Genomic DNA, 26,374 nt, shown 5'->3' on the forward strand with positions numbered 1-26,374 from the left:
GTATAGAGCATACCATGTTAACCCTAAAGGGGCCGGGCTTTTTTGGCTATGCTCAGACCGGGGGGGGGGGGGGGGGGGGATGGATTATGTATTTCTCTGTTTTTCAACTTTTGTTTTTTCTTTGTTTTTTCATTGGAAATTGTCACTGACCACTTTTCTACCATAATTAGCACAAAATAAATCAATGAAAGTGATTAATTGTAAAAACAATCAGGTTTTTATGACTTTCATGACAGAGCACTGTTTTCCATAGGAAATGTACACAAAATCACAAAATTTTGCCCGTTTTGGGGCGACATTCCGTTACAAAAATGGGCGCGAGAAAGTTGCGCGAGACTTGAACGAAGAAAGTCAAGAAGCCTCGCGACGAGGCCTTCTCGCGTTACAGAATTATAGCGCGAAACGTCGAGGGGGGGCGGATTCCCCCCCCCCCCCCCCCCCCCCGGCCCTTTTAGGGTTAAGAGGAATTCAAAGTTTATTTGATGAAAATTGAGTTTGGAATGACTGAAACATACAAAAACAAAGTAAAACAAAGTGATTGTAATAAAAGGTAGTTTCCACACTTTATTAGAATCGCTCTATTTTGGATATCTCAGCCATTTCAAAATCAATTTTCACCAAATAAACATTGAATTCCTCATGGAATAACATGCTCTTTCACATTTCATAAGAGGTTTCTCATTACCTTACCAAAAAATGTTAGAAACCTGAAATTAGGTCTCAACCAAAACTATATGATCCCTTAAAGGATTTTGCTGTAATAGCGGATAGAAGTGTATCGATGTCAGGTTTGTTTTTGTATCATTCCTAAATGATTCTCCCATCCCAATTGTACTTGAAAACAATGTTGCCACAAACAATGATAGGAATGATGACTTCCATATAGAAAAAAAGCAAACAAAGAGAGGCAAAATACAACCTTTGGCTGTCGGTTTACTAATCAATCTAACCTTCTTAAATGTGAATAAATATGCAGTAACACTACAGCTGCCATAAGGGATCAGCATCATCACTGGCTATCCGGCAGAACTTTAGTATAGAGGAGGTGACATCTGTCTAGCAATCAGGAGATCATGGGTTCAAATCCCACACAAGAATGTATGCCCATGATTTTTATCATGGTAATTGTTATGTATTTATGTCCATGAAGGGCAATTTTTCATTCTGTCGCCATTTCATGATCTCCCAAAATAACTTCATGAAACTATGAAGACCCAAATAAAAGAAGCTGATAATGTCCAAAAGTATGAAAATCAGCCAATTTGGGAGGCAACATCCGAATAAAATGTGTTCAAACTGTGATACCCTCCCCCTCCCAACCCCCCCCCCCCCCCTCCCAACCCTCCATGATTCCTGGCAAGTTTGGTCATACACAGCCACCTGTTTTCAAAAAGATGAAAATGTGTGAGAAAAGTTCACACATGACAGATTAAGCAGGGCTGGCGCACTGTTTTCAAAAGTGTGGGGCCCACTTCCGGGTTTCATGAGCTAACAAGCAAAAAAAAAAAAAAAAACTCATCTCTCCCCGTCCCCATCCACTTCCGGGTTTCTTCAGCTGACAAGCAAAAAAAAAAAAGAAAAGAAAAGGTCCTCAGCTCATCTCTCCCTGTCCGCTTCCAGGTTTCTTCAGCTGCCAAGCAAAAAAAAAAAAAGGGTCCTCAGCTCATTCTCTCCCCTCCCATTGTAGTGCCTCTTACGTACTTCCGGGTTGAAAAAAGTGTGGGGGCCCAAAGTGGTGACACCTTATGTAATCCTTTGTATGGTGCACAAAAAGTGTGGGGGCCCGAGCCCCCAAGGCCCCAACGGCTGCGCCACCCCTGCTAAGGACAACGGACGAAGGCTACACATGTTGGATGCTGGATGGTGAATGATTGCAATAGCTCACCTGAGCCTAAGATTATGTGAAGTCTGCTTGATTGTATGTTCACCATGTCAACTGTCTTTGTTCACATACACATCTTTTTGCTTATGACAGATATTGCACTGATAACATATTCATAATGTTATTGGAAGACATAAAATCAACAAATCATTTAGGATCTTATGATGTACATGTATTAAGCACACAATTCATGTTTGTGTACACAGTTAAAATATGATTATATAAAGTAGACATCTGAGCTAAAACTTCTACTATTCAGCTGAACAGATATGTACATGTATATTCTTGTTAATTGCACAATGTGCTTTGACATAACACAGTTAGAGATGCACATTACTCATTTTAGATGTAATAGTTACATGGTACGTGATAACATGATTATTATTGACGGAGTAGATGTTGTGTACTGACTGGTAAGTCTTTGGCCGAGTCCAGTTTGACCACCAGAATAGCACACGACAGGAGTTCAGTAGATGTTGGTGAAGACACTTTAGCACAGTCTGCAACTTGCTGTAAAGAAGGAACACAAAAACTGTGTGTTTTCCGTAACTGTTTAAGACACAATTTATATATACAGTCAACCTCGCGTAAGTCGACATAATCGGGACTGAGCAAAACACGTTGACTTACGCGAATGTCGACTTACGCGTATGTCGACATTTTGTCGACTTATAAATGATAACTAATTTCCCCTGTACAGAGTAAGATTTGGATCACGATGTGGATCGCTCCCCAAATCTTACTCCTTTCGCCGCCAAAACATGCCAACTGACATCAGCAACAATAATGTTTTAGTTTATGCATAAATCTCGCGCGGGTTAGTAATGACAAGATCTCTAGAGATCTCTAGATCTCTAGAGAGATTTTGAGAGAGCCGGATCGGAAACCTAGGCCCGTCTCTAGACACTTTACGTTTTAAATTTGATTTGAAATATCAAACGCAAATTCCCGAAATTGCATTAAACTTGCGATTTAAATTCAAGTGCGTCGCTGCAAAGATATGCGTGTGATTTCGTATGATTCTGTCGAGATAATATTTCAGTGCCGACTGAGTTGAAATATGTGTGATTTTCCTTCCCTAAGTCGCCATATTTGTTTTGCTTAAATATCTATTGCCATACTCTGAAAATGAATTGTTCTCGCGCTCCCATTCGCAACATTGCCGCTCTGTACGGCGCGGGCCCGTTTGAAATAAAAAGAAGAAAAGTTTGTTCATCCGAAAACGACATCTTTCGGACTACTAACCTTCGTAAAACCAAACCTCTTTCCATTGTCGGACTAATTCAACTTTGGACTGAGATTTAAACCTTCGGCATAGCGAACTTTAACTATAATTTGTTATCATTTTTTCATTGACATTTCGTGAAGCAGCATGCGTTTCGGTAGTTAGAAACGTGTAAATGTTGCGATGTCTTTCCCTGCAATTGCAGACTAAGTTCGGTCACGGCGAAAGTTCCGTTACGAAATAAAAAATAATGCGAGTCTTTTCAGCAATAACGCACTTTCGTAAATTTTTATGCGTTTAAACGCAGTTTCTAGTTTCGGACAAAAACCGCAGGTCTTTTCTGCAACGCTCTTGCGGTTTAAATACAGCGTTGCTTGTGATTCGATGGATTTGCATTTGATTTTTAGAGTTGCATTTAAATGCAATTGAGTTTAAATTTCCTACAATTTTCTAGTTTCATATGATTATCAAACGCAAGTCATTTCAGCATTCCGTATGATTTGAGGGACTTGATTTTCAGAGTTGCGTTTAATTCTTAATTTTGCTTACGAAATAAAAAATAATGCAAGTCTTTTCAACAATAACACACTTCCGTAGATGTTCAGAGATGCGTTTAAACGCAGTTTCTTATAGTTTCGTACAAAAACCCCAAGTCTTCTCTGCAACGCTTTTGCGTTTAAATACAGCGTTATGTGTGATTTGATGGACTTGCATTTGATTTTTAGAGTTGCGTTTAAACGCAATCGAGTTAAACAAAAAGTTTCCTACAACTTTCTAGTTTCGTATGATTATCAAACGCAAGTCTTTTCAACGTTCCTTGTGATTTGATGGACTTGCATTTGGTTTTCAGAGTTGCGTTTCAATTTTTGATTTTGTTTACGAAATAAAAAAAAGTAATGTAGGTCTTTTCAACAATAATGCACTTCCGTAGATGTAAAGAGATGCTTTTAAATGCAGTTTCTAGTTTCGTACGAAAACCGCAAGTCTTCTCTGCAACGCTCTTGCGTTTAAATACATCATTGCGGGTGATTTGATGGACTTGCATTTGATTTTTAGAGTTGCGTTCAAACGCAATTGAGTTGCAGGTTCGTACAATTTAGTTTCATATGATTATCAAACGCAAGTCTTTTCAGCAACGCACTTGCGTTTAAATGCAAAAGTTGCGTGTGATTTGATACACCTGCATTTGATTTTTTGAGTTACATTATTAGTTGCATTTTAATAAATTTTCTAGAATGGGTCCAGGTTTCTAATACCGCTTCGGATTAATCAACATTAGAATATTCAGATTAACAAATACACCTATTTCATGTTCAGGTAATGAATATCTACTGGGATATATAGGTGTATAAAATTTGTGCGTTTTGAGAATAACGAGAGGGAGAAAAGGGGTAAAGTGAACTGCCTTGGGTACTACATGTAATACTCCAGTGTAAATGAGTGTATGCCCTTTCTATTCTGGCATACAAGACAATGGACGCATGGCGCGAACGCTACCGCGTCGTACACTAGTGAATTACCGAGTAGAAATGTAGTGAATCGGAGCGGGAAAACAATTCTTTTTCATAGAATGGCAATAAGATTTTGAGCGAAAAATTATGTCCACTTAGACGAGAGAATTAACACGTATTTCAGCTCAGTTGGCAATGAAAAATCAGGTCGACTTACGCGAGTTGTCGACTTATAAATGTCGACTAAGACGATGAAATTTTCAAGGAATAACAAAGGCAAAAATCTTGTCGACTTAAGCGAGTTGTCGACTTATGCGATGTCGACTTAAGCGAGGTTTACTGTGTATATATATACAAGGAAACTATCAAACCTTTAGGCATGAAGGTAAAAATGTATAATATCATAGGAACACTGTATAGATTTATTACAATGTAATTACAATCTGAGTGAAGCAGATATATCAAAATAAGTTGTATGTCTTTCTGGGCAGAATGTTTGCTGGATCAAAGTAAGCAATTGATACAAACTTAAGTTTCCGAATATAATTTTCTTTGCAATTGTTTTGGGATCTATGCAGGGAATATATGCAAAAAAAAAATGCCAGTTTTCAAGCTGTGGTGGGTTATAGTGTTTCATAGTGTGATGGTTTAAACATAAATTGAGCTAATTTTTTAATCCACACAAGACAAAAAGTTCGCCAAATTCGCTAATACTATCTGACCATTTTATTTATCTAAGATAAGAGTGGATGCTTTTTCTTCTCTCTCTTCTTCTTCTTCCTCTTCCTCCATGTAAATAGTATCATTATATAAACTTGACATCACTAAAGTGGCTGATTAAATAATGGTCCACACAAAATGTCCACAAAGATTATTTTTAACACACACAAAAAAAAAACAACAACAATAACGAATGAATGGTGTTGAAGGCCATCTTACCTCAGAAATGACATCATAGTTCTCTGATGGGACAAGCCACTCCAGTTTGAGATGGAGGTCTCCATGTTTGATGTCTTCAAGAGGCAGCCACTAAAGAATGGAGATAGAATCCCAGGTTAACTCTCTCACGGTTATACTCACAAGTGTTATTGACATTCTATTCAAACAGGTGGCAGCTAGGAATGGCAGAGTTAAATTGGGGCAGGATGCTACATAAGCACTTGCCCAATTTCCCAAGGCATGGGAAAATCAAATTCGAGCAAACATTTTTGAACACTGAGAACAAATGCTTGCCCGAATGGGTCAAGTAAAAAGTTTTGAAGCAACTTTTTTCCCTTGTCCCCCCCCCCCCCCCCCCCAAACAACAAACTCCCAAAGTCAACCATACAGAAGCCAAAAGATAATGGCTGTTTCTTTTTGGGCAAATAAAATCAGTGTTCGGCAAAGTGTTTTGCAGCAAATTTGAAAGTCTGCTTGCCCAACCGGGCAAGTGGTAAAGTGGTAAAGTTATGTAGCACCCTGCATGGGGAGCAACCAACAGCCTCATTTGGCATATACATGTAGGTGTCCTGTTTCAGAGCAAATCAATTTTCCTGGAGCTACAATTGTGATTCCAACATGTACACACTTTTACAGTGAGTCTAAAACTTTACTGAAAAAAGGGAAAAAAATCTTTACATATGGTCTGATAATTCTTGCTCAAAATTCCAGAGTGTGCAGATGTGCCCTACAGAACAAAACTTATGATGACATGTTCTTTTCTCAGTCTACTGTCATTACCTTACCAATTTTCTTCAACTAAAATAGGAATAATTCCTTATGCCAGAGATGCTTAGCAAACAAGCTTTAATAGCTTTCTTATTTATTCTTTACAACTATTAGTGACTAGCTGATACACATTACTCAACATGAAAAACATATTACTTCTTAAACAAATGAATGATTTTCAGCCATTTCCAAGAAAATTGAACAAAGAAAGAACAAAATTTCATATCAATTTTGTTAATCAATACAGGGATATTAATGCTTATATCAAGGTCATCAGATCAATTTAGAGTAATTGAAATGATGCAAAGTCAAATGTTGGAGTTAAATGCTTTCAAGGCAAACTCATAAATGCTATCAAATGACAGATGGATAAAAGTATGCAAGCAAAGTGAGCTGACTAAATGACCAAACGACATCAATATGCATAACGTCCAAGTTACGCTTATCAAGACAAACTCCTTGACATCTAGATAAGTGCTATCAGAGGGATAGAAGTACATGTAGGCAAAGAAATTAACTGCTGTAAAGGTCAAGATTTCAGCTTACTGAGTCAAAAGTTCCCATCCGGGAGATGTAATGGATGTCGATGCTGATGCTGTAAAAGAGAAACAAGTGCATTTATTAAAAATCATCAAATTCACAATGTTAAACGAGATACATTGCACTCCCATTATAATGAACACGGTTATCAACAAAGTAAAAATTCAGGCCGCAAGATTATCAACTCTATGTATTTTGATTGTTTATTTGTTCTTTTATAACGAAAAAAAAAAACGCAGGTCCCGAGGACTTCGTTATAATGGGAGTCCACTGTACAAAATTGGTGTAACTATGTGAAGACTTTGAAGAGGTTCCTCTGATTGGTAAATCTCTTCAGCGTACATTCCCATTCTCTCGGACTGTAAGACTGCCGATACCCCATCTACGGCAAGTCAACGCCAGTCTGAAGAAGCCTGCAGAAAACAGTAGGCGAAAGCTCACTCAAGGTAAAAGATTTTGGATTGTGAACTAATGAAATTTGCTTTTATCATGTGAAGACTGTTCAAGAGCTTGTGTAGTTATAGTATAAATAGGAGGTACACTCCCCCATAGATGCATTAAAATGATTATACTATACATAATCATACAAGTTCCTGCTCTTTTGTGTGCGTGCGTGTGTGTGTGTGTGTGTGTGTGTGTGTGTGTGTGTGTGTGTGCGTGCGTGCATTGGCGTGCATGTGCTGGCAACCCTGGTTATGCAAATCAGTTCTACAGCCACCTCTCCTTGAGGTGAAGGGGGATTCTTCCTGTAGTCTGTGACAGGTCCAATTGTTCACATCGAGTTTTGAACACTGTTTAATAGAAGGTATCAACTGACTTTATTTGTCCAGGTAAAAGGCATCATTTCATTACAGCCTAGCAGACAGGGATCAACACAGAGAGTCTACCAGGCAGGGATCAACTCGTCAGTGTGTCAGGGATCAACTCATCAGTGTGTCAGTGCAGACTCATTCTTGGTTTCCTGCTGGACTCACAGCTTCCATTTACTTTGTATTAACTGTCCAGGGTCAAACATTTCTCAACTTGATTTTGAGCAGAGAGGAAAGGTAAACAAACAAAACAATGACTTTTTTTCCTTTTTTTTATTGGCTTTTTGTAACATTTGGGGATCATTAAACTTTTAACAAAGACAATAATTAACACTACTGCTAATAGAAGAAAACGAATGTAAGTGCTGAGCACTTGGATATCAGTACATCATTTAATGCCCTGGCATATTGGCACCTGATAAACCTGTTTAGCTGACCACAGTCTGATGTTAGATGTGCAGCTGACATGGTTATTGTAAGGTAGTAAATATTTATTGATTAAAAAAAAAGTATGTTCATTATGTATTGAAAGCCTACTGCAGGTACTTGTCTGGGGTGTGCGAGGAAGGGAAAGTGGACTGGGAGTGTCTTACTTGCCAAGAGGGTCATCCTTGCTGCCTGGATCCTCATCCCAACAATCCAGATCCAGGGTCTGTCCATGTTCCTCAAACACCAAGGCCTACCAAGGTAAACATCAGCAGACTGGACAATCAGCCATGTACTGCCCTATAATCACATCACTAATACACAATTTCCAGCCTCTCTCCTTCTCAATAAATTACAGCGATTAAGAAGAAGAGGTTAAAATGGCACATAAGGTAATATCTCAGATCTATTGACTCATAAGAGAACTGTCCTGGGTAGATTTGGATGGAAATGATTGGCATGAAGTTGAGATTTATCAAGCATTCATAATCTATGCTATTACTTTACATTCTGTGAAAAAAAAAAACACATCATGAGAATGTAATATAAATCACCATCGAAACACTTGGATTGTCTTAATATCACCATTCCTCATTAAGTGTGCACTTTAATAATCTTTAACAGAACAATTTGCACAGCTGAGGGAAATTGCAAGAACATAGTATGAGGGATTTTATGTTGGAAATACACTGAGGGTTGTCAAAAATAAGCTATTCATGAAAATACTTTGTCATTGGTTATGTTTATTCTAAAACCTATCTCAAGAAGCCTATGAAATCACTTCTAAGACAGAAGGAAAATTATGATTGATTTCACTTCATATTTACATGCATACTTCTACTGTACTTATTGATTTGTTTTTATATGCATTACTGATCTAATGGAAACTTGACTGAGTGTTTCGTGCAATACTAAAGTAACTGCCAGCACATGAATTACAAGTACATGACTATGACCAATAACTTACAGATTCAGTCTCATATCTAAAACAATTTATCTCCCCCACCCACTGCTGATCACACTCACAATATAACATTTTGTGAGAAGCCCTCTTTCCAAATGACTACCAGTCAAATATGTGAAGCTTCTATCTTTTCTTTTCTAGCTTGAGGGGAACCACACCAAGCATCTTGTTTCAGTGTGCTACACATATCTTTTTCAAACGGTAACCCAATTATGAAGGCAAGCTTCCAAGTTTCTATTAGCATGACTCACTGTCACATACACTATAAGCACAACGCATCTCTTCTGTTGGCTTGTACATCTGCCAAATGTCCAGGTTATAATTTTAATCTATATAAAGGGCAACAAAAACATTAAAAGAATTAAAAAACTCATCCAGAAAATGACTGTAAGCCCCCTCTACATATTCTAGAAAAAACTACACAGCTATTGCCTGGTCAGATGCTGACTAAACCTGGAATACACTCAAAGCAATCACGAGGCAATAATCTGTTAAAGTATTAAAATTCCTGCAGTAAACAGGAAGCACTATGTACAGTGCATTTGGAGTAATCTCACAGAAGCATCTGATGCCAAAATAGGCAGGTACATTCTACAGACTCCCTGGGCTGGGCTACAGTATGGCTGTGACCATTACACATCTTATCTGTACATGTACATGGCACTTTAATGACATTATGTTCACTGTGTTTGTAAGGGAAAATACACTATTTCTCTCTCTTAATGTGCTGGTAAAACACTCAAGCAATGATAAACACATACCTCAAATGTCTGGTTCCACACTGGGTTGAGATTGTTGTTAATCACTTTGGTCTTGAATTTCTGCATACCAACTAGAAATAACAACATGAAGGATGGATATTTAACTTTTATTCAACTTTCAATCCACATACAATATGTGGATTGACTTTAACCCGTTTAGGACGTGTCCCGAGTATACTCGGGCTGACGTTTTCCAGGCTGTGGACTGGTCCCGAGTATACTCGGGCTGAGAGAGTGAAATGAACACGCATTTTTAAACTTAGAATTTCACCAACAATACGATGCCTATGTTGAAAATGATTTATATTTTGTGGGACTACATACATCAAAGTTGCCATCTGTGAACATTTTGTGATGATTGGTCATATCTTATGTCTATAAACAAGCAAAATATTGACAAACATGAGCGCAATTTTCACGACATTCAGACCTTCGCAACGGTCGGGAAACTGACCAATGACGAGCGACCAGCCGCACGCTCTGGCGATCTCATTTGCATCGGTATGCAAATTGTCACACTCAAGTGAAAAGCGTGCGTGCGGCGGTCAAGACCGTTGCGTGCACGCACCTACCTTATTAGCACACATTTACATGATAAAGTATTGTAGCATACTACTTCGTGTTATATCAGGAATGCAATGTCGTACTTATGGATCCTCTATGAAAGCCACCTCGGCATGACAACCCGCTTACCATTATTGCCATGAAATGTTGGCCTTCTTCTTCCGCTGCCGAGTCCTGGGATTTGCCAAAACTCGGCGAATTGAATAAATTCAAAAGTAAATCTTTTGCGTGTCCCTGCATGCATGTGATGTGTGTGAATGTTTTTGTGTCTGTTTGTTATCATGACAGCGATGTTACTTGTAGTTGTTTGAAGAGTTTTACCAATATTCTGATTATGTTATAAAATCGTTTAAAAAAAAGAAACCACTTGGCCAAGAACAAACCGAGTAGGGGATGTACTGCATACAAACAACGCAGTCGATTGTGCTACTTCATCGAAGTCGTAAATTCATATAAATTGAATAGACCAGGTGGCCAGAGTATCAGGTTACATTGTACCTCCTTGAATAGACAGGATGTTGATACAAAAACATTCCTAAGACGCACTCGTAGACGCCATCTGAAAAGTCGGGGATTATGAGCATAATAGAGAAGTTCAAAGGCCGATTACAGACAGTATCTTTTTTCTGCACCGGTCCATAGAATGCATTATAGTGATGTGCTTCGTATGTATTACGTAACCACTTTTACGGACCCCAATGGTTTTATGGTTGTTGGGAAGTGAATGTGCAAGTTCTCATGTGGTTGTAACCAACATATATGTATAGAATTTCAACTTCGACAACGAATTACGCTGCAATAAAGCGAGTAAACAAGACATATGGCATTTTTTTCTCTCTCATACGCTTAGCATTCGCCAAAAAATTGTAGATATAATTATGATGTTCGGTATTTGATGTTTTACAGCATTTCAAAGAAGTAGTCAAAATAAAATAATATCCCATATTTCGATGATACCGACGATGGTGATGTCGACTGTTTAGTCTTTTTTGTTCTAGTTCTGTATGAATTCCTCATAATATGCTAATATTCGGCTATAGTCGCTCTGTCAATTACTTATACATTTAGAAGTCTGAGGTGTTTTCAGTCCACTTCTTTTGTAAGTTCACGAGTCAATTTTTTTTTTTCGATCATTGAGTTCAATCCATTTATAATCAGTCAAATATGACAACTTATACCGAAAAAAAAGATTTTTCTTTTTTTTTTCTTTGTAGAAAGCGCTCCAAATTTGCGAAGTGGTGATTCAATTTTGCGAGAGACGGAGATGTGATAACCACATCGCTTCAATTGAACACTTTGTTTAGGAGCAAGGTATTTCGGGCAATAAAAACATGAAATTAATGTTCTTGTCTTATCTCATGTTTATCGATGTAATCAAATTTTTTTCATGTTGCTATTGAAGTAATTTATGCACTTATCGTGCCTGTGTATTTTTTTATGTCTACGTATATCTCTGCATTTAGGTATGCCTACATTCATTCATTCCATTAGACTTCGTGAAATCGCATTGAAGCATTTTCATATTCATAAACGATTGCAGCAAATGCTCGTTTCCTTTATACATTATGCTTATTGAATGAGATTGTTAGTACTTCATTTTTGTTTTTGTCTTTTATCGGGGGATGACTGGTATACACAATGAAAAAAATATTGATTTACACTCATGACATAAGAGAAGATCATTTCAGCAAAATCAGCCGTCTGTTATGAGATATCAAAGAATGCCGGGAGAAATGTCGTTTATTTCAACAAAAATATCGTCTTTTCCTTATTTTCTGAAGTGATGTAATAATTGTAGGTCTTCAAGCCTGTGTGGCTTGTACTTGCCATACTTCCATGATCATGTCGGCTTCTATGTTACAGCTGCCGGATGACCAACCTTTTTTGTTGCTAAATTGAATGAATTTCTCCGTCGAACTCGGGAATGCTCACCTGCGACCCTGTTTGAAAAGACGCTCTCTCATATTGAGACGAATTTGAATTCTCAATGGACATTCTAATTTAAATTGTGTTTAGGCTATAATACGTAATTTGAAGTGATAGGATATAGTGAAAGGAAACTGAGATTGAATGAACATCTTCATTGCGCGACCTTTTTTTTTTTTTTTTTAGGCGATTTTGAATTACCTAACTGTGAAATTAGAAGACAAACGTACACACACACACACACACACACACACACACACACACACAAATGACTGCAAAATCTTTGCATAATGTTGAACCGTTTTGAACACTCGAATATGCCGTTTTGCTCTTCCTTTGTAATACATTTGCCTCGATTAGTGCTGCTTCGATTTATCTCATTGCATCTCATTACTTTCCTTTCCAGCTCTCCACTTCTTCATTCCCATCATCTACAATTAATCGTTTAGATTGAATATCCCCATTGATGGTGGCGATCACCTTTCCAAGATACTTAGATACTTTGCCCGTATTATTATATATAATCTCATAAGATATCACCATAACACAGATTATAGGCAAACCTAGCCGTGTGTAATATTTCATTTCGTTTGCAAAAGTGTGTTCAGATTACCGTCCATGGAACTAAATTTAGAAGACCAGCCTATATTTTTATCTCTTTATCTCTCAATCTTTCTTCTTATCGCATAGACTCCGATGTTTCGTTTGCAGACCGGAAGAGCTCATAAATGCTCCATCAACTGACTTGAATAGGTGTTATATATATATATATATATATATATATCGGAGTCTATGCGATAAGAAGAAAGATTGAGAGATAAAGAGATAAAAAAAAAAATATATATATATATACAATAATCTATCCCATTTGCTGATGATTATCATATCACTGTGTGACATTTAATTTCAAGTGATGTGCAGTGAACAATACCTTTCCGCCATTACGGTAGAGTTGTAAGGGAATCATGATTGCACATAAAATTTGCAACATACAACCCGACAGTAAGCTTACAAATGCGCTCGTTGATCTCCTTTATTCATCTCATGGAAACCTAAGTCATATAATTATGGTCGAAATCTGGAGGCAGTCATGATGGATAATTTCACAAAGCAAACGTCTTTATACAAAAATGCATGGAGTTCGCAGGTTTAGTCACCATTAGCTGTCAAAGATTGCAAGAAAGATGCAACGATTTATCTGAATATTGAACATCCCATCAGGCTCTTGTCAACATTATGAAAATTGTTGAAACAAAACCAAGAAACAAACTGAAATGAAGATTGGTTTGAAAAACTCAACTTCGATGTTGCTTGAAGTTTTTTTTTTCTCTCTCTCTCATACTTATGAATGACAGCGTGATTATGTTATAAGATCGTTCAAAAAATCTACTCGGCCAACGAACCAAATAGAGGATATACTGTATAATAGTCATCATTTTCATACAATGCAAGAGCCGATATTGCCACTATGGGGTCTTACAATATATTCATCATGGTGAAACGCAGCGTAACATGTGCGCGTGGTATAGGCAAGAACACTTTGAATAGACCAGGTGGCCAGAGTATCAGGTTACATTGTACCTCCTTGAATAGACAGGATGTTGATACAAAAACATTCCTAAGACGCACTCGTAGACGCCATCCGAAAAGTCGGGGATTATGAGCATAATAGAGAAGTTCAAAGGCCGATTACAGACAGTCTCTTTATTCTGCACCGGTCCATAGAATGCATTATAGTGATGTGCTTCGTATGTATTACGTAACCGCTTTTACGGACCCCAATGATTTTATGGTTGTTGAAAATCCAATGTGCAAGTTCTCATGTACTTGATACGAACATGTATTACAGAATTTAAACTTCGACAATGACATACGCTGCAATAAAGCGAGAAACAAGACATACGGCAGAAGTTCTCTTTTTTTCTCTCTCTCTCTCTCATACGCTTAGAATTCACAAATAAAAACTATGATGTCCAGTATCAATATGTTTGCAGCATTTCAAAGAGGCAGTCAAAATAAAATTACATCCCATATTACGACGATACCGACAATGGTGATGCTGACTGTTTAGTCTTTTTTGGTTCTAGTTTTGTATGAATTCTTCATAATATGCTAATTTTCGGCTATAGTCGCTCTGTCAATTATTTATACGTTTAGAAGTCTGGGTTTTTCAGTCCATCTCTTTCGGAAGTTCACAAGTCAAATGATTTCGCGATCATTGAGTTATAATGGTTTTAGCAACACACTACCGTTTTGTAGCTCAATCGATTTATAATCAGTAGAATATGGTAACTCATGCCTAAAAAAAAAAAAATAAACTTGTTAATGTAAATTTGTAGAAAGCACTCCAAATTTGCGAAGTGATCATTCAGTTTTGCGAGAGACGGAGATGTGATAACCCGTCGCTTCAATTGAACACTCTACTTTGTTTAGGAGCAAGGAATTTTGAGCAATAAAAGCATGAAATGTTCTTGTCCATCTCATATTTTGATGTGATCAAATGTTTTCATGCTGCTATTGAAGTGGTTTATGCACTTATCGTGGCTGCGTATTTTTTATAATAATTGCATTATACATCTCTGTATTTACGTAGACCTACTTGCATTCATTCCTTTAGACTTCGTGAAATCGCATTGAAGCATTTTCATATTCATAAGCGATTGCAGCAAATGCTCGTTTCCTTTATACATTATGCTTATTGAATGAGAATAGTACTTCATTTTCTGTCTTTTACCGGGCGATGACTGGGATACACAATAAAACAAAATAATATTGATTTACACTCATGACATAATAAGAGAAGATCATTTCAGCAAAATTAACCGTCTGTTATGAGAGATCGAAGAATGTCGGGAGAAATGTCGTTTATTTCAACAAACATTTCATCTTTTCGTTATTTTCTGAAGTGATGTAATGATTTTAGACCTTCAAGCTTGTGTGACATGTGCTCGCCGTTCTCCCATGGTCATGTCGTCTTCTTCTATCAGCTGCCGGGTGGTCAACCTTTTTGTTTCTAATATGAATGAACTTCTCCGACGAACTCGGAAATGCTCACCTGCGACCCTGTCTGAAAAGATACTCTCTCACATTGATGCGAATCTGAATTCTCGATGGGAATTCTAATTTGAATTGTGCTAATGCTACATTTTTTGAAGTGATAGGACATAGTGAAAGGCAAACGAGGTTGAATGAACATCTTCATGGCGCTATCTTTTTTGCTTTTTTCTGTTGGCTATTTTGAATTACGTAACTACGAAATTGGAAGGCAAACGTACACAAAAAAATGACTGCAAAATCTTTGCATAATGTTGTACCCTTTTGCCCTTTTTTGCCGTTTTGCTCTTCCTTTGTAATACATTTGTCTCAATAAGTGTTCCTTCATTTTATCTCATTACATCTCATCACTTTCCTTTCCAGCTATCCCCTTCTTCATTCCCATATATACAAACGTGTAGATTGAATATTATTATCATTGATGGCGATGATCGCTTCTCCAAGATACTCTGCCCATAAAATCTCTCTCTCTCTCTCTCTCTCTCTCTCTCTCTCTATATATATATATATATATATATATATATATATATATATATATATATGAAGAGTTTGTTTGCAAAAACCGATAAGTCCATATTTGCCAAACGGAGATATTTGCGATTAAAGGTCAAGAAAAATAAAGAGAATGATAAGAAAATCTTTGCTTCTTTTGACCATAACTTCAAAAATGTACCTTTATAAGTAGTGACCAATGTATCATTTAAAAGGTATTATTTTGTACTTTATGACAGAGCTCTACTTCAAAATCTTCAAAAATGGACTTATCGGTTTTTGCAAACAAACTCTTCATATATATATAAATACATTACATATGTATTATATAAAACGTAGAAAGATATTACCAAAACACAGGTTGTAGGCAAACCTCATCTTGTATAATTTTACATTACGTTTGAAAAATCTTTTCAGATTATCTACCGTCAATCAAACAAAATTTAGATGACCAGCCTATTTTTCTCTCCTTTTCTCTTCTCATCGTATAGACTCCCCTGTTTCATCTGAAGAGCTCATACATGTTCTGTCAACTGGCTTAAACAGGACCGGTGTTTTATTCTTAGTTTTTGTTTTTTTTTCTATGTAAGAAATAACGATACTCATTTAGGTTGGTGATTACTTTTTTATGATAATTAAATATATGTCTTGTATCACTGTGTGAAATCTCATTTCACTTGATACATAGTGAATAATCATTATCTTCCCGACATTACGTCGAAGTTGTAAAGGAATTGTAAGATCGCACAGAAAAATAGCAGCATGAAATCCCGATAATAAACTCACAAATCCACTCGGTGATATCTTGTATGCATCCAATGAAAACCTATTATAAGTCGCATGATCGAAATTTGTAGGTAGTCACGATTGATGATTTCAGGAAGCAAACTTCTTTATACAGACTTCTTCAGGGGATGGCAGGTATCGCTCAAGCGTGGATTATGCATTTTTATTCGTCTCAAAGAAAGTTAGAAAGATGCAAAGATTTGTTTGAATATTGAACATATTCCAGGCTCTTGTCAATTTTATGGGAATTACTGAAACAGAACCAAGAAATAAACTCAAGTGGACATTATTCTATTACGAAATTCGACTTTGATAAATCAGTATCACCAATTTTACTTGTGATATTACATCGTTGATGGTTTGCCTAGTGTTGAAATAAAGCCACGTGCTTCTGTTACAGACACGCGAGCTTTGTATTTGGATACAAGTAGCGGGGACAAACAAGGTGTAACAGATTTTCAAATGTTGTATACAATGAATAAACTTCCTTCTGTTTCCAAAATTCATTGACTAGTTATGGTAAGGAATTTAGTTATGGTAAGGAATTTTGTGAACAACAGGAAGTCAAGAGTGGGTTCGTGTGCCTTTGATATCGCCACAATACGAGATTTACTTGGCGTGTCTTACAGTCGTGTAAATGGAAAATGCAAGCCTGTACACAATCCTCCGATCGATCGCTTTTCATTGAAAGACTTTGAAGGCTTGTGATCAACGGATTACAGTTTCCATAAAAGATTGCCTCCATGAATCAGTAAATTCAAGACAATTATGTAGTAGAAATTTGCGACACCCTCGACATAGCCTGGTGCCCAATAATAAAAGACGCTATTCATTTGAGTTGACGAGGGAACGTAAATTGACGATCGTACAGTACATGAAGTTCAAACCGCGCGCGCGAACCCAGATAGCGAAGGGAAGCGACATTATTATTCATGAGCGGTCGTTATTCATCCAATCAGAAAGCGGATTCCTACACCGCATACACGGCAATTTGATGATTGGGTAAAGCGGGACCGTAAGTCACACCCCCTTAGTAACCCTCGGTTCGGGCTTGAGTTTGGAAAACCTGTCCGTCTGTGGGGGTGTTCGCTCGCCAAAGCAAACCGTCCTAAACGGGTTAAATAAGATTATCAATAAGTCCCTTAGCTGCTACCAATGCACATACTACAACTCTGCACTTGTGCCATTCAAATTAAAAATCAGGTTGATGATACCTTCAGGGGATGAAAGTTTGAAAAAGATGGGAAAAGATCACTTTCACACTTTTCTTTTTCTTTGTATTTCTTTGTGTGTGTGCGTGTGTGTGCATGTGACTTTGATGGTAGATATCCTGTGGGAGTCTGATATACATTTTATGTAACAATGTTCTGACAGTGAAGTAAACATGATATACTATGTTAAATATCTTTTCAACTGGGAATAATCTTGGCAAAAGAGGGTGGCTAATTTCTGGGGGGTTGGAGGGGGGAGGGGGAGGGGGGAGGGGATATCAGTGAGCCTCTGGCTGCTTCCAAACATGTTTTACTTTCTAGAGAGTGATGTTCTAAACACAATAGAATCACACTGCACCATTGCACACTCAAGTAATTCACATGATGCCATTTCCTGTCCTATGAACTGTGCTTTAAACCAAGTATCATGGCAACCAAAGCCAGGTTTTCTGACAATATGTATAAGTTGTATCATTTACTTAATGAAAATATTACGATACCGATGTTTCGAATGTGAACAGTGCTTTTGTCCTATTTTGTCTCTTTATTCTAGATGATCAGTATCTGTATTTCTCATTTCCAACTCTTGGACCATTTACTGTACCATGATGAAATGATCATACATCCTCTCTGCATCAGTGTTGTGACTCAGTGTTACAGACTTGGTAACATGGGGGAGACCATGCAGTGGGAAGGCTGGTCTGACTCAGATAAATTTGAAATCTTTGTAACAAATCTAGTCCAGCTTTATACCCAGCACACATGCAGCTGAAGAATTGTGACTGGACTCAAACATTATCAATGAGTGCAAGCTTCGGTGCACATATTCACTAGCAGGATTGCCCTAGTCATGATTTTATTTTTCATGTCCAAAGTGTACCCCGGTGTGCAGTGAATGAAGATTGATTCCATTGGGTCACCCTTCTCTCCCCCACGCTGCTGGGTCTTTAACCCCTTGAGGACGGACCAATTTTGCTACAACACACATTTCCCACAGACACTTACCCTAGTATACTCAAGACTCGTCCTCTAGAGATTAACCCACTGCTTACAGGAAATGGGTGTGTCATGAAATAACTGATTCAGGTCAGATCAAACCATGTACAGAAAAATGACAATTACTGCAGTTGTCACTTACCATTGATGTTGAGGTAGGGGTCAGACTTTCCTTTCTTGATGAAACCAACATCGGCCCTCACCAGGTTTCTTGCTTCTACTGCTGTGATGCGCAACACTCCCTGTAAACATACCATCAAAATAATTAATCAGAAGGATTTTGTAAACGCTGTCAAAAGGAGGCATAAACTCAGCAAGATTTGAATATTCAGGATGGTCTGTGTAACTGCTGCCCATGTCTTTCTCTCAGTAAATTTCATCTACAATACTTCCAAAGGATATAGTGTACCATAAACTTCAGGGGCAAAAATATCTGTTTAACCACAGATGTTGCACGCCATAGAATTTGTGCAAAAATTTTACCCCATCAGATCATCAAAAAGATTGCAAAGTTCAGTCTACAGAATGATGCACTTTGTTGTAGAAGTTTGAGTCTGCTCTTAAAAAAAAAAAAAAAAAATGAATGAACTTTGAAAGCAACTTCCAAGATTCCTACACCATCTTCTTCTATACTTGTTCGAACTGAACTTCATTTTATCAAACTCTTTGGGAATGTGTGCACACTCATTGGCACAATGTAATTTGTCATGGTAATGAACTCAAGGCAAACCTTGAGGAGATCTCACTTCCTCCTATATCACAGGGTGATTGTCATAACATGTGTTTCCTGTTGCAAAGTGTTGCCAAGGTTAATTTTTGTGGCCTTAAATGAACCTTCAATTGTGGCATGCACGTGATCAGCATAAATCAGCTAAACAGAGGAGATATTACACTAGGATATAAAATATGGGGAAAAAAAAACACATTTTATTGGATGCATTCGGTGATGGCAAGCACTACTCAGTTGAAAGACTTGATGGCATCATTGGGGGTGTCATCACTCTCTTTTAGCATCATTAATTTTTACGTACGGTGTAAATGCATTGCATCATCAAGGGTGATAGACAATGGGCAATAAAGATGATTTGACATAGAGCAAAATCAACTAATAAATTGTGGGCCTAAGATTTTGATCCAAGCAGAATCTTCGTCAAGAGGTAAAATCTTTTGACTCCATTGCACTCCATTGGCTCAAGCAGTTTTCAGCAGTCCCCTCCACGTCTAATAAAACTGTATCAGACATATGAGTTAGTGTGTGAGAGTGTATGTGTGTACATGCACCTCTTTGCCAGAGCTGACATGAATGCATGTGTATACAATGGGTTTATTTCCCATACATAGAATGTAGCTTTAAGACTTCAAATAACACTTGGAGCACCATAGGAATCTCTGTCTTATCATGGGCCTCAAAGTACAGCACTTTATCAGAACATGACAGGTGCCATACTTGCCAAAGTGCTTGACAAAAAAAAAAAAAAAAAAGCATTGTTGTTATTCACAGGAAGGAATGCCACCATGATAAGAGACAGAGATGTGTACTTAAAGGATTATTCTAAGGTCAGGAACTAAATATGTGACTATCCTTGTAAGTTATACATAGTACACGTACCAGCCAAATTAGTATTATCTTCACTCCATCACACTACACTTTGATAGGCTATAGCATGTGCTAATATACATATGTACAAGTAAGCCACCTAATTTGATGAGAAAGTAATGAGAAATGCTTCTAGGATATCTGTTTACTTCTCATACACTGGCTCAGTCTCCGCCTGAGATACAGTTATCGGTATTTTGTGTAATATTTGTTTAATGTGCAAATACACTGCCATAACACATAAAAGCAGTGCTATATGAGAAAAGCCTTTATTACACTTTTAGTTACAATAGATTGTAAGATACACTTCCAACAGGAACTTGTACAGAACCAAACATCTCATTAGCTGAAAATAGATTGCCAAAGAATATAACTCCCTGGCAATAACCTTTCTGGCTTGTGATTTATGACCATCAAAAGTACATTCCAAGTCCTTGCTCATAAAGATTCACTGCAATCCAGTTTGTCTGGAATGCAAAACTGGGTCACACCAGCATAATTGTCATTATTTGAGAATCCTTTGAACTCATCGCTGTAAACAGTCACTGTAATTCAATACATTAGAGCACTTGAAAACTTCTGTATCAAGCACTATATGAATCCAGCATTACTATGGTGATTATCATTTCCATCATTGTGAGATCCCTGGCTGAAGATGAATCCAGAACCAACAGACACTAAAGCCACATTTAGCTTTTGCAGCACAATATGATAATCAATTTTATTTGTCACTGTTCAGACCCAGCAAAATAAAAGAATTACTTGGCTGCAAATCAAAGCATTTTGAAGCTCCAGACTGGCATGCCTGAACGATTACCGGAGCATGGCCTTGGCATCTGGGTGTGCAAACCTTGTGTGCCAAGTTGAACAATGGCATTTTAAATATTGATCATTTCTTCACGTGGCATTCACAAATGCCATACACGGTAAATTATTGCACGAGATTTTAAAAATAGATTGAATCAAGGGGAATGGATTTTCACATTGTGATGCATATCACAAGAGTTCACTACTTTTTGAGTGTCCACGTACAAGAATAAATGATTTTCGGATCCCATTGCAAAAACTGATTTTCAAAAACCACTAATTTGGGGTTTGTGTGAATATACATGTGTAGTTCCAGTGAGTCTCCTGACAAGCTTTACCTTGGGCATGGGGTATCTGAGATCATTGGTTTACTTTGGCATGGGGTATCTGAGATCATTGGTTTACCTTGGGCATGGGGTATCTGAGATCATTGGTTTACCTTGGGCATGGGGTATCTGAGATCATTGGTTTACCTTGGGCATGGGGTATCTGAGATCACTGGTTTACCTTGGGCATGGGGTATCTGAAATCATTGGTTTACCTTGGGCATGGGGTATCTGAGATCATTGGTTTACCTTGGGCATGGGGTATCTGAGATCATTGGTTTACCTTGGGCATGGGGTATCTGAGATCATTGATGTCTACACTGTCAATCAGGGTGAGTGGGATACGGTTTGGTAACACCAGGAAGCAAGCCAGTTGGTCCTCCAAGATCCCATGCAGCAGATTGCTGGTGGTAAATAAAGGGAAAGTACATATTTTTGTTGGTACCCTTATATGCATGGCCAAAAATTTACTTCACTTACAATGTAGTGTTACAGTCAAAGAAATTTTGACACTATCTTAGGGCTGTTTGAATATACACTCTTTCTTGATTGAAGATTCACATTAAATCATCAAAGCACTCCACTCATTGTACAGAGATATTCAAAGTACATCTTAACTTTGGCGCTGCAATATGATGAATGACAGTTTGAACACATATTACCAGGGCATTTGTTGCTATTCCTGTAAAAGTGGAAATTTTTGCGGAGTTGAAATTTTCACGCATTTCGCGCAACCAGAAACTAGCGCGAAAATAAAAGCATGCGAATATTTTTGCTTGCCATGTGTTCAAGAAGCTGATGGCTTGATTCCGCGGAATTAAAAACACGCGAAACTCTTCTCACTCGGCTGAGCGCGAAAAATTAGTCACGCAAAAATATTCACTTTTACAGTAATACTCTTGGCAGAAGGGAATGTGCACGACTGCAAACGCTATTACATGAATCTTGCACTTACAAATCGTCCCTTGGGTAACAATACCTTGTATCTCATTTGGCATAAGTATGTTAATTACCCTTTTTAATATCACAAGCACTGATTTTAGTTTTTTTTTCAAAGACAGAATAATTATTCATGTAATGCAAACATCAAGACCATTTTATTTATTACAACATACCAGAGTTGTAAATAAAATATATTTTACCTTAATCCCGGGACATCCAGAAGATCTGCCAAATTGGTGAGATTGAAGTCAATTGCCTGCAGGTGGGACATAGGGGAAAAGAGGAGAGGGGGATGTGAGAGATAGAGAGGTAGAGGGAAGGGGAGAGGAGAGAAGAGTAGAGGGGGAGAGGAGCAGGTTGATTGGATGATAGAGGGTAGAAGAGTAGATGGTTAGAGTAGGAGCGAAGTAGAAGAATAGAGAGACAGAGTGGTAATGGGATATAAGGGAAGAGGGGAAGAAATGTAGAGTGGTAGAGGGGTAGAGGAGTAGAAAGGCAAAGTGGTGGCAGGTATGTATAGAGTGGAAGAGGGCAGCCGAGAGGAGTAAAGAAGGGCAGAGGGGGTGATGACGGCAAGATAAAAAAAAAACATGTTTGAAGTGAGAGGATTTCAAACAGGGAAGAAAACAATCTTTTGCATATGCTTAAAATAACAGAATGCCTGCATGATCAATGAATGTAAGCAATGGTCTCTGAAATATCACTATGTGACCGTGCACCTCAAAACGAACATAAAGTCGCACACACTGATTTTGCGGGAGGACTGAAAATAAGTGAAATGGGTCAACCTAGCCGAACTTGACTTTTTCATATTTTCTGAAAGAGCGGGTCTTCTTTTACATTATGCTCAAATTTGGTATCATAAAACGGGCAGGAAAGTGTGTTTTTTTAGCAGTTTATCTCGAACATTTTTGGTAGAATAGTGTGATTAGGTGTGTCTTTAGAATCCCTTTTTCATTTCTGAAAAACCTTGTCCACACTCTTCACTTTCAACTCTAATAACTTTTGAAAGGATAGTGCTACTGCTTTGAAAGTTGGCATTAATTATGGACAGAATAGGTTAATAAGGCATGCTTAATTTCAGTTCAATCTGATAATCCCTTCATTGTTGTTACTCTGGTGGTTTACTTCTTTTTTTTTCCCCATTCATCGCACAGCCAGCACGGTTTGGTAAAGATTAAGCGCTTGAATAGACACTGTACTTCACAGCCTCTTTTCTCAGTTCAGACTTTTCCTGAGTTTGTTCTTTCTTTCCAATATTTAGATAGGTTAGGAGAGTCCATTTGTTTTGAGTTATACATCATTTTAAAGCTTAGAGTCTGCTCTTTCGTAATATGGTCTTAACTAAATATTCATGTCTGGCGACTTTTTGTTTGTTTTGAGGTGCAGAGTCACATATAATCAAATCTGCCTTTTCTAAATGTAAATTCAGCCTGCACCAGATGAGATGGATCACTGTGAATTTACAATATTATTCAAATTCAAATTCAAATTCAAATTCAAATTTATTTCACATGCTAAAAAGAAAACATCACGTTCACAATCAAACAGAAGAGAAAAATATACAATCAAACATAGCACGTGAGGGATCAGTAAAGGCCGTATGAAGCCTATCGAGGCCGACTCCCTTACAAACAATAAATAGTACGCAATTTCCATCAAATATACATCAAGGAACAAAAACAACAAAGAAACATCACAAAAAAAAAGCACTATTGTATCATAAAGTACTATTGTAATCACCAAGCACTGTACTACCAAAAAGCAGGGCTGCACACTAACCCATTTTTTCTACTGGTCCGACAGACCAGTCGGACCAGTAGGTACCCAGTTTTTCCATGTTTTACACGTCCATTCCTGAAAAGGGACCGTTGGACCAGTGCCAGTGTGCAGCATTGCAAAAAGCACTATTTTCAACATTATTTTCTATAAATGCCACTTGTCACAAATGTACTCCAGTTAAAAATCAAAGACAAGTTTCACACTTTTAAAATGCCTGGGCATTATCCTGGTGTAACACCATCTGCATACAAATGAATATTTTGTCACACATCTGTTGAAATATATACTTTTGAATGATGTTTTTGCAATATTAATAAAAAACAACAACAAAGGCTACTCTTAGTCTCTTTGGTATGGAACAATATAGAAACTGCAATCTAATGACTGAAATCAAGAAGTGTTAAGAATGGCTGCCGTTCTACATGTATGTATATACATAGTGGATGATATCTCTCTTTGCACACACTTGGACGTGTGCCACTAGGGTAACAAGAGCAGTGTGTAAACATTAATATTGATCTAGGACAAACAGCTCTATTACTATGGTATCAGGGATGATAAACAGACACACTGTTTACAAATAATGGGCTATCGCTAAATGCTTCTAGCGCCGTGTAATGCCAGTTTGTCCATTACATGATCATCTTGAGCCACACTAGCTAAGACTGTTTATTACAAGAATGATGACTGTAAGAAGATGCTGAGACTTCAATAAGAATAATAGAGAGGTACATTGTAGGACAGAGATGATAAAACTCAAGTAAGTGTAGAAATTATAGGAATGTGTTTTTCTATTTACATCACTGCTTTCACTCAATGTGCACATATATATTTGAACTTCATTCCCCCCTTTAAAAGCGTGAATGTCTTCAACTCTTCTTAAAGGTGTAAAGGCAATTATGGAATGCCACAGCTGTCACAAGTCCTTGGGTTGATGCTTCTGTGTTGCAAGTCTACAATGCTAGCTATTCCTTTCATGTATTCCTTTCATGGATCAGCCATTGTACAGTCAGTTGACTGTCTCTCCTAACCACTTCATTTGGATGTAATCTACAACTGCAGTGGTATCTTTAATTTTGTTTCAACCGCCAGAATTTTGGTTCTATAACTTAAATTGATCTCCAATTTCTTTTTTTTTTTTTTTTTTTTTGCATTTTCATTTCCTCTATATCAGACTTCTGACTCCAGAACTATCCTTCACTTTGTCTGCCACTTGTTCTACACATGCAGATATTTCTTTGGAGTTTCTTTCATGCTCCCATTCCTTCTAATCATCTCCTGAATTCTGTTGATAGTTCCTTCTCTTTTGCTTCGCATTCCTGACACATCTTAATGCAATATCTTACAGAAATATAGTCCAATTAGGAACAGTAATTAATGTGTAGTATATACAATGTACATTATTAGTACAATGTATGTCTAGTCAGTAGTGTATTGTTTGCTCAGAATGTAAAAATCAGTGTTTTATGCATGTTTTTAACAACGCATGCACAGCAGAACAGATGATGTGTTAATACCAACTGCATCTTAGTATCACCTTCCAAATTTAAAGGTACATTTCAGATTTTGGTCAAAGCTACTGAGGATGCTTTTGTTCAGAGCAGTATTTTCAAGACACTGGAGATAACCATACAGCACTGCATTTCAGGCATCACCACTGGGTATATTCACTTATTTCTCTCATTTTTTTGCAAGTCTGTCATTTGTTGTGAGGCAAACTTCTTGTACTGCAGCACACTCCCTTCCTCCCAGTGGCTAATGTGCCATGCACATACAGTAGCTTTTATAGCATGGCATGAAAACTATGTGAGTGAGCCAGAAAGCATGACGGTATTTCAGTGTCTAGAGACCATATCTGCTGCATCATGATGCAGGAATGCATCATCTGCAAAGGATGAGAACCATCCTTGTGGCTCAGTCCATGAAATTACTATAGCGTTTGATTTTGTTTGTTTTTATTTCTATCTCATCTTGCTATGGATGTATTTATAATGCAAGACTGCATGCTGCTGGTAGATACCAGGAAGAGATGGGTGTGGTACAATAAACAGTGGGCCATTTAACTCCTCTAAAGTGACACAGGTCTCTTCTGATATCCTGTTACTGGAAGTGTGGATATACATTGT

The 26,374-nt window shown here is 37.6% G+C and overlaps 1 protein-coding gene across 1 annotated transcript in view; it reads right to left on the minus strand.

The window, feature by feature from the left end:
- The window catches only part of LOC140237813 (extended synaptotagmin-2-like), a 103,043-nt gene that overhangs the window by 26,239 nt on the left and 50,430 nt on the right, over positions 1-26,374 (minus strand). Inside the window, exons 8-15 of the mRNA XM_072317743.1 lie at positions 22,667-22,722; positions 21,808-21,928; positions 18,937-19,036; positions 9,766-9,836; positions 8,208-8,293; positions 6,812-6,860; positions 5,498-5,587; positions 2,294-2,392 (exon numbers count right to left, since the gene is read on the minus strand). Coding sequence (XP_072173844.1) covers positions 2,294-2,392; positions 5,498-5,587; positions 6,812-6,860; positions 8,208-8,293; positions 9,766-9,836; positions 18,937-19,036; positions 21,808-21,928; positions 22,667-22,722 — 672 coding nt within the window. The remainder of the gene's footprint in view (positions 1-2,293; positions 2,393-5,497; positions 5,588-6,811; positions 6,861-8,207; positions 8,294-9,765; positions 9,837-18,936; positions 19,037-21,807; positions 21,929-22,666; positions 22,723-26,374) is intronic.

The sequence above is a fragment of the Diadema setosum genome, chromosome 14 (genome assembly GCF_964275005.1).
Source record: "Diadema setosum chromosome 14, eeDiaSeto1, whole genome shotgun sequence".
In the NCBI taxonomy this organism is placed as follows: Eukaryota; Metazoa; Echinodermata; class Echinoidea; order Diadematoida; family Diadematidae; genus Diadema; species Diadema setosum.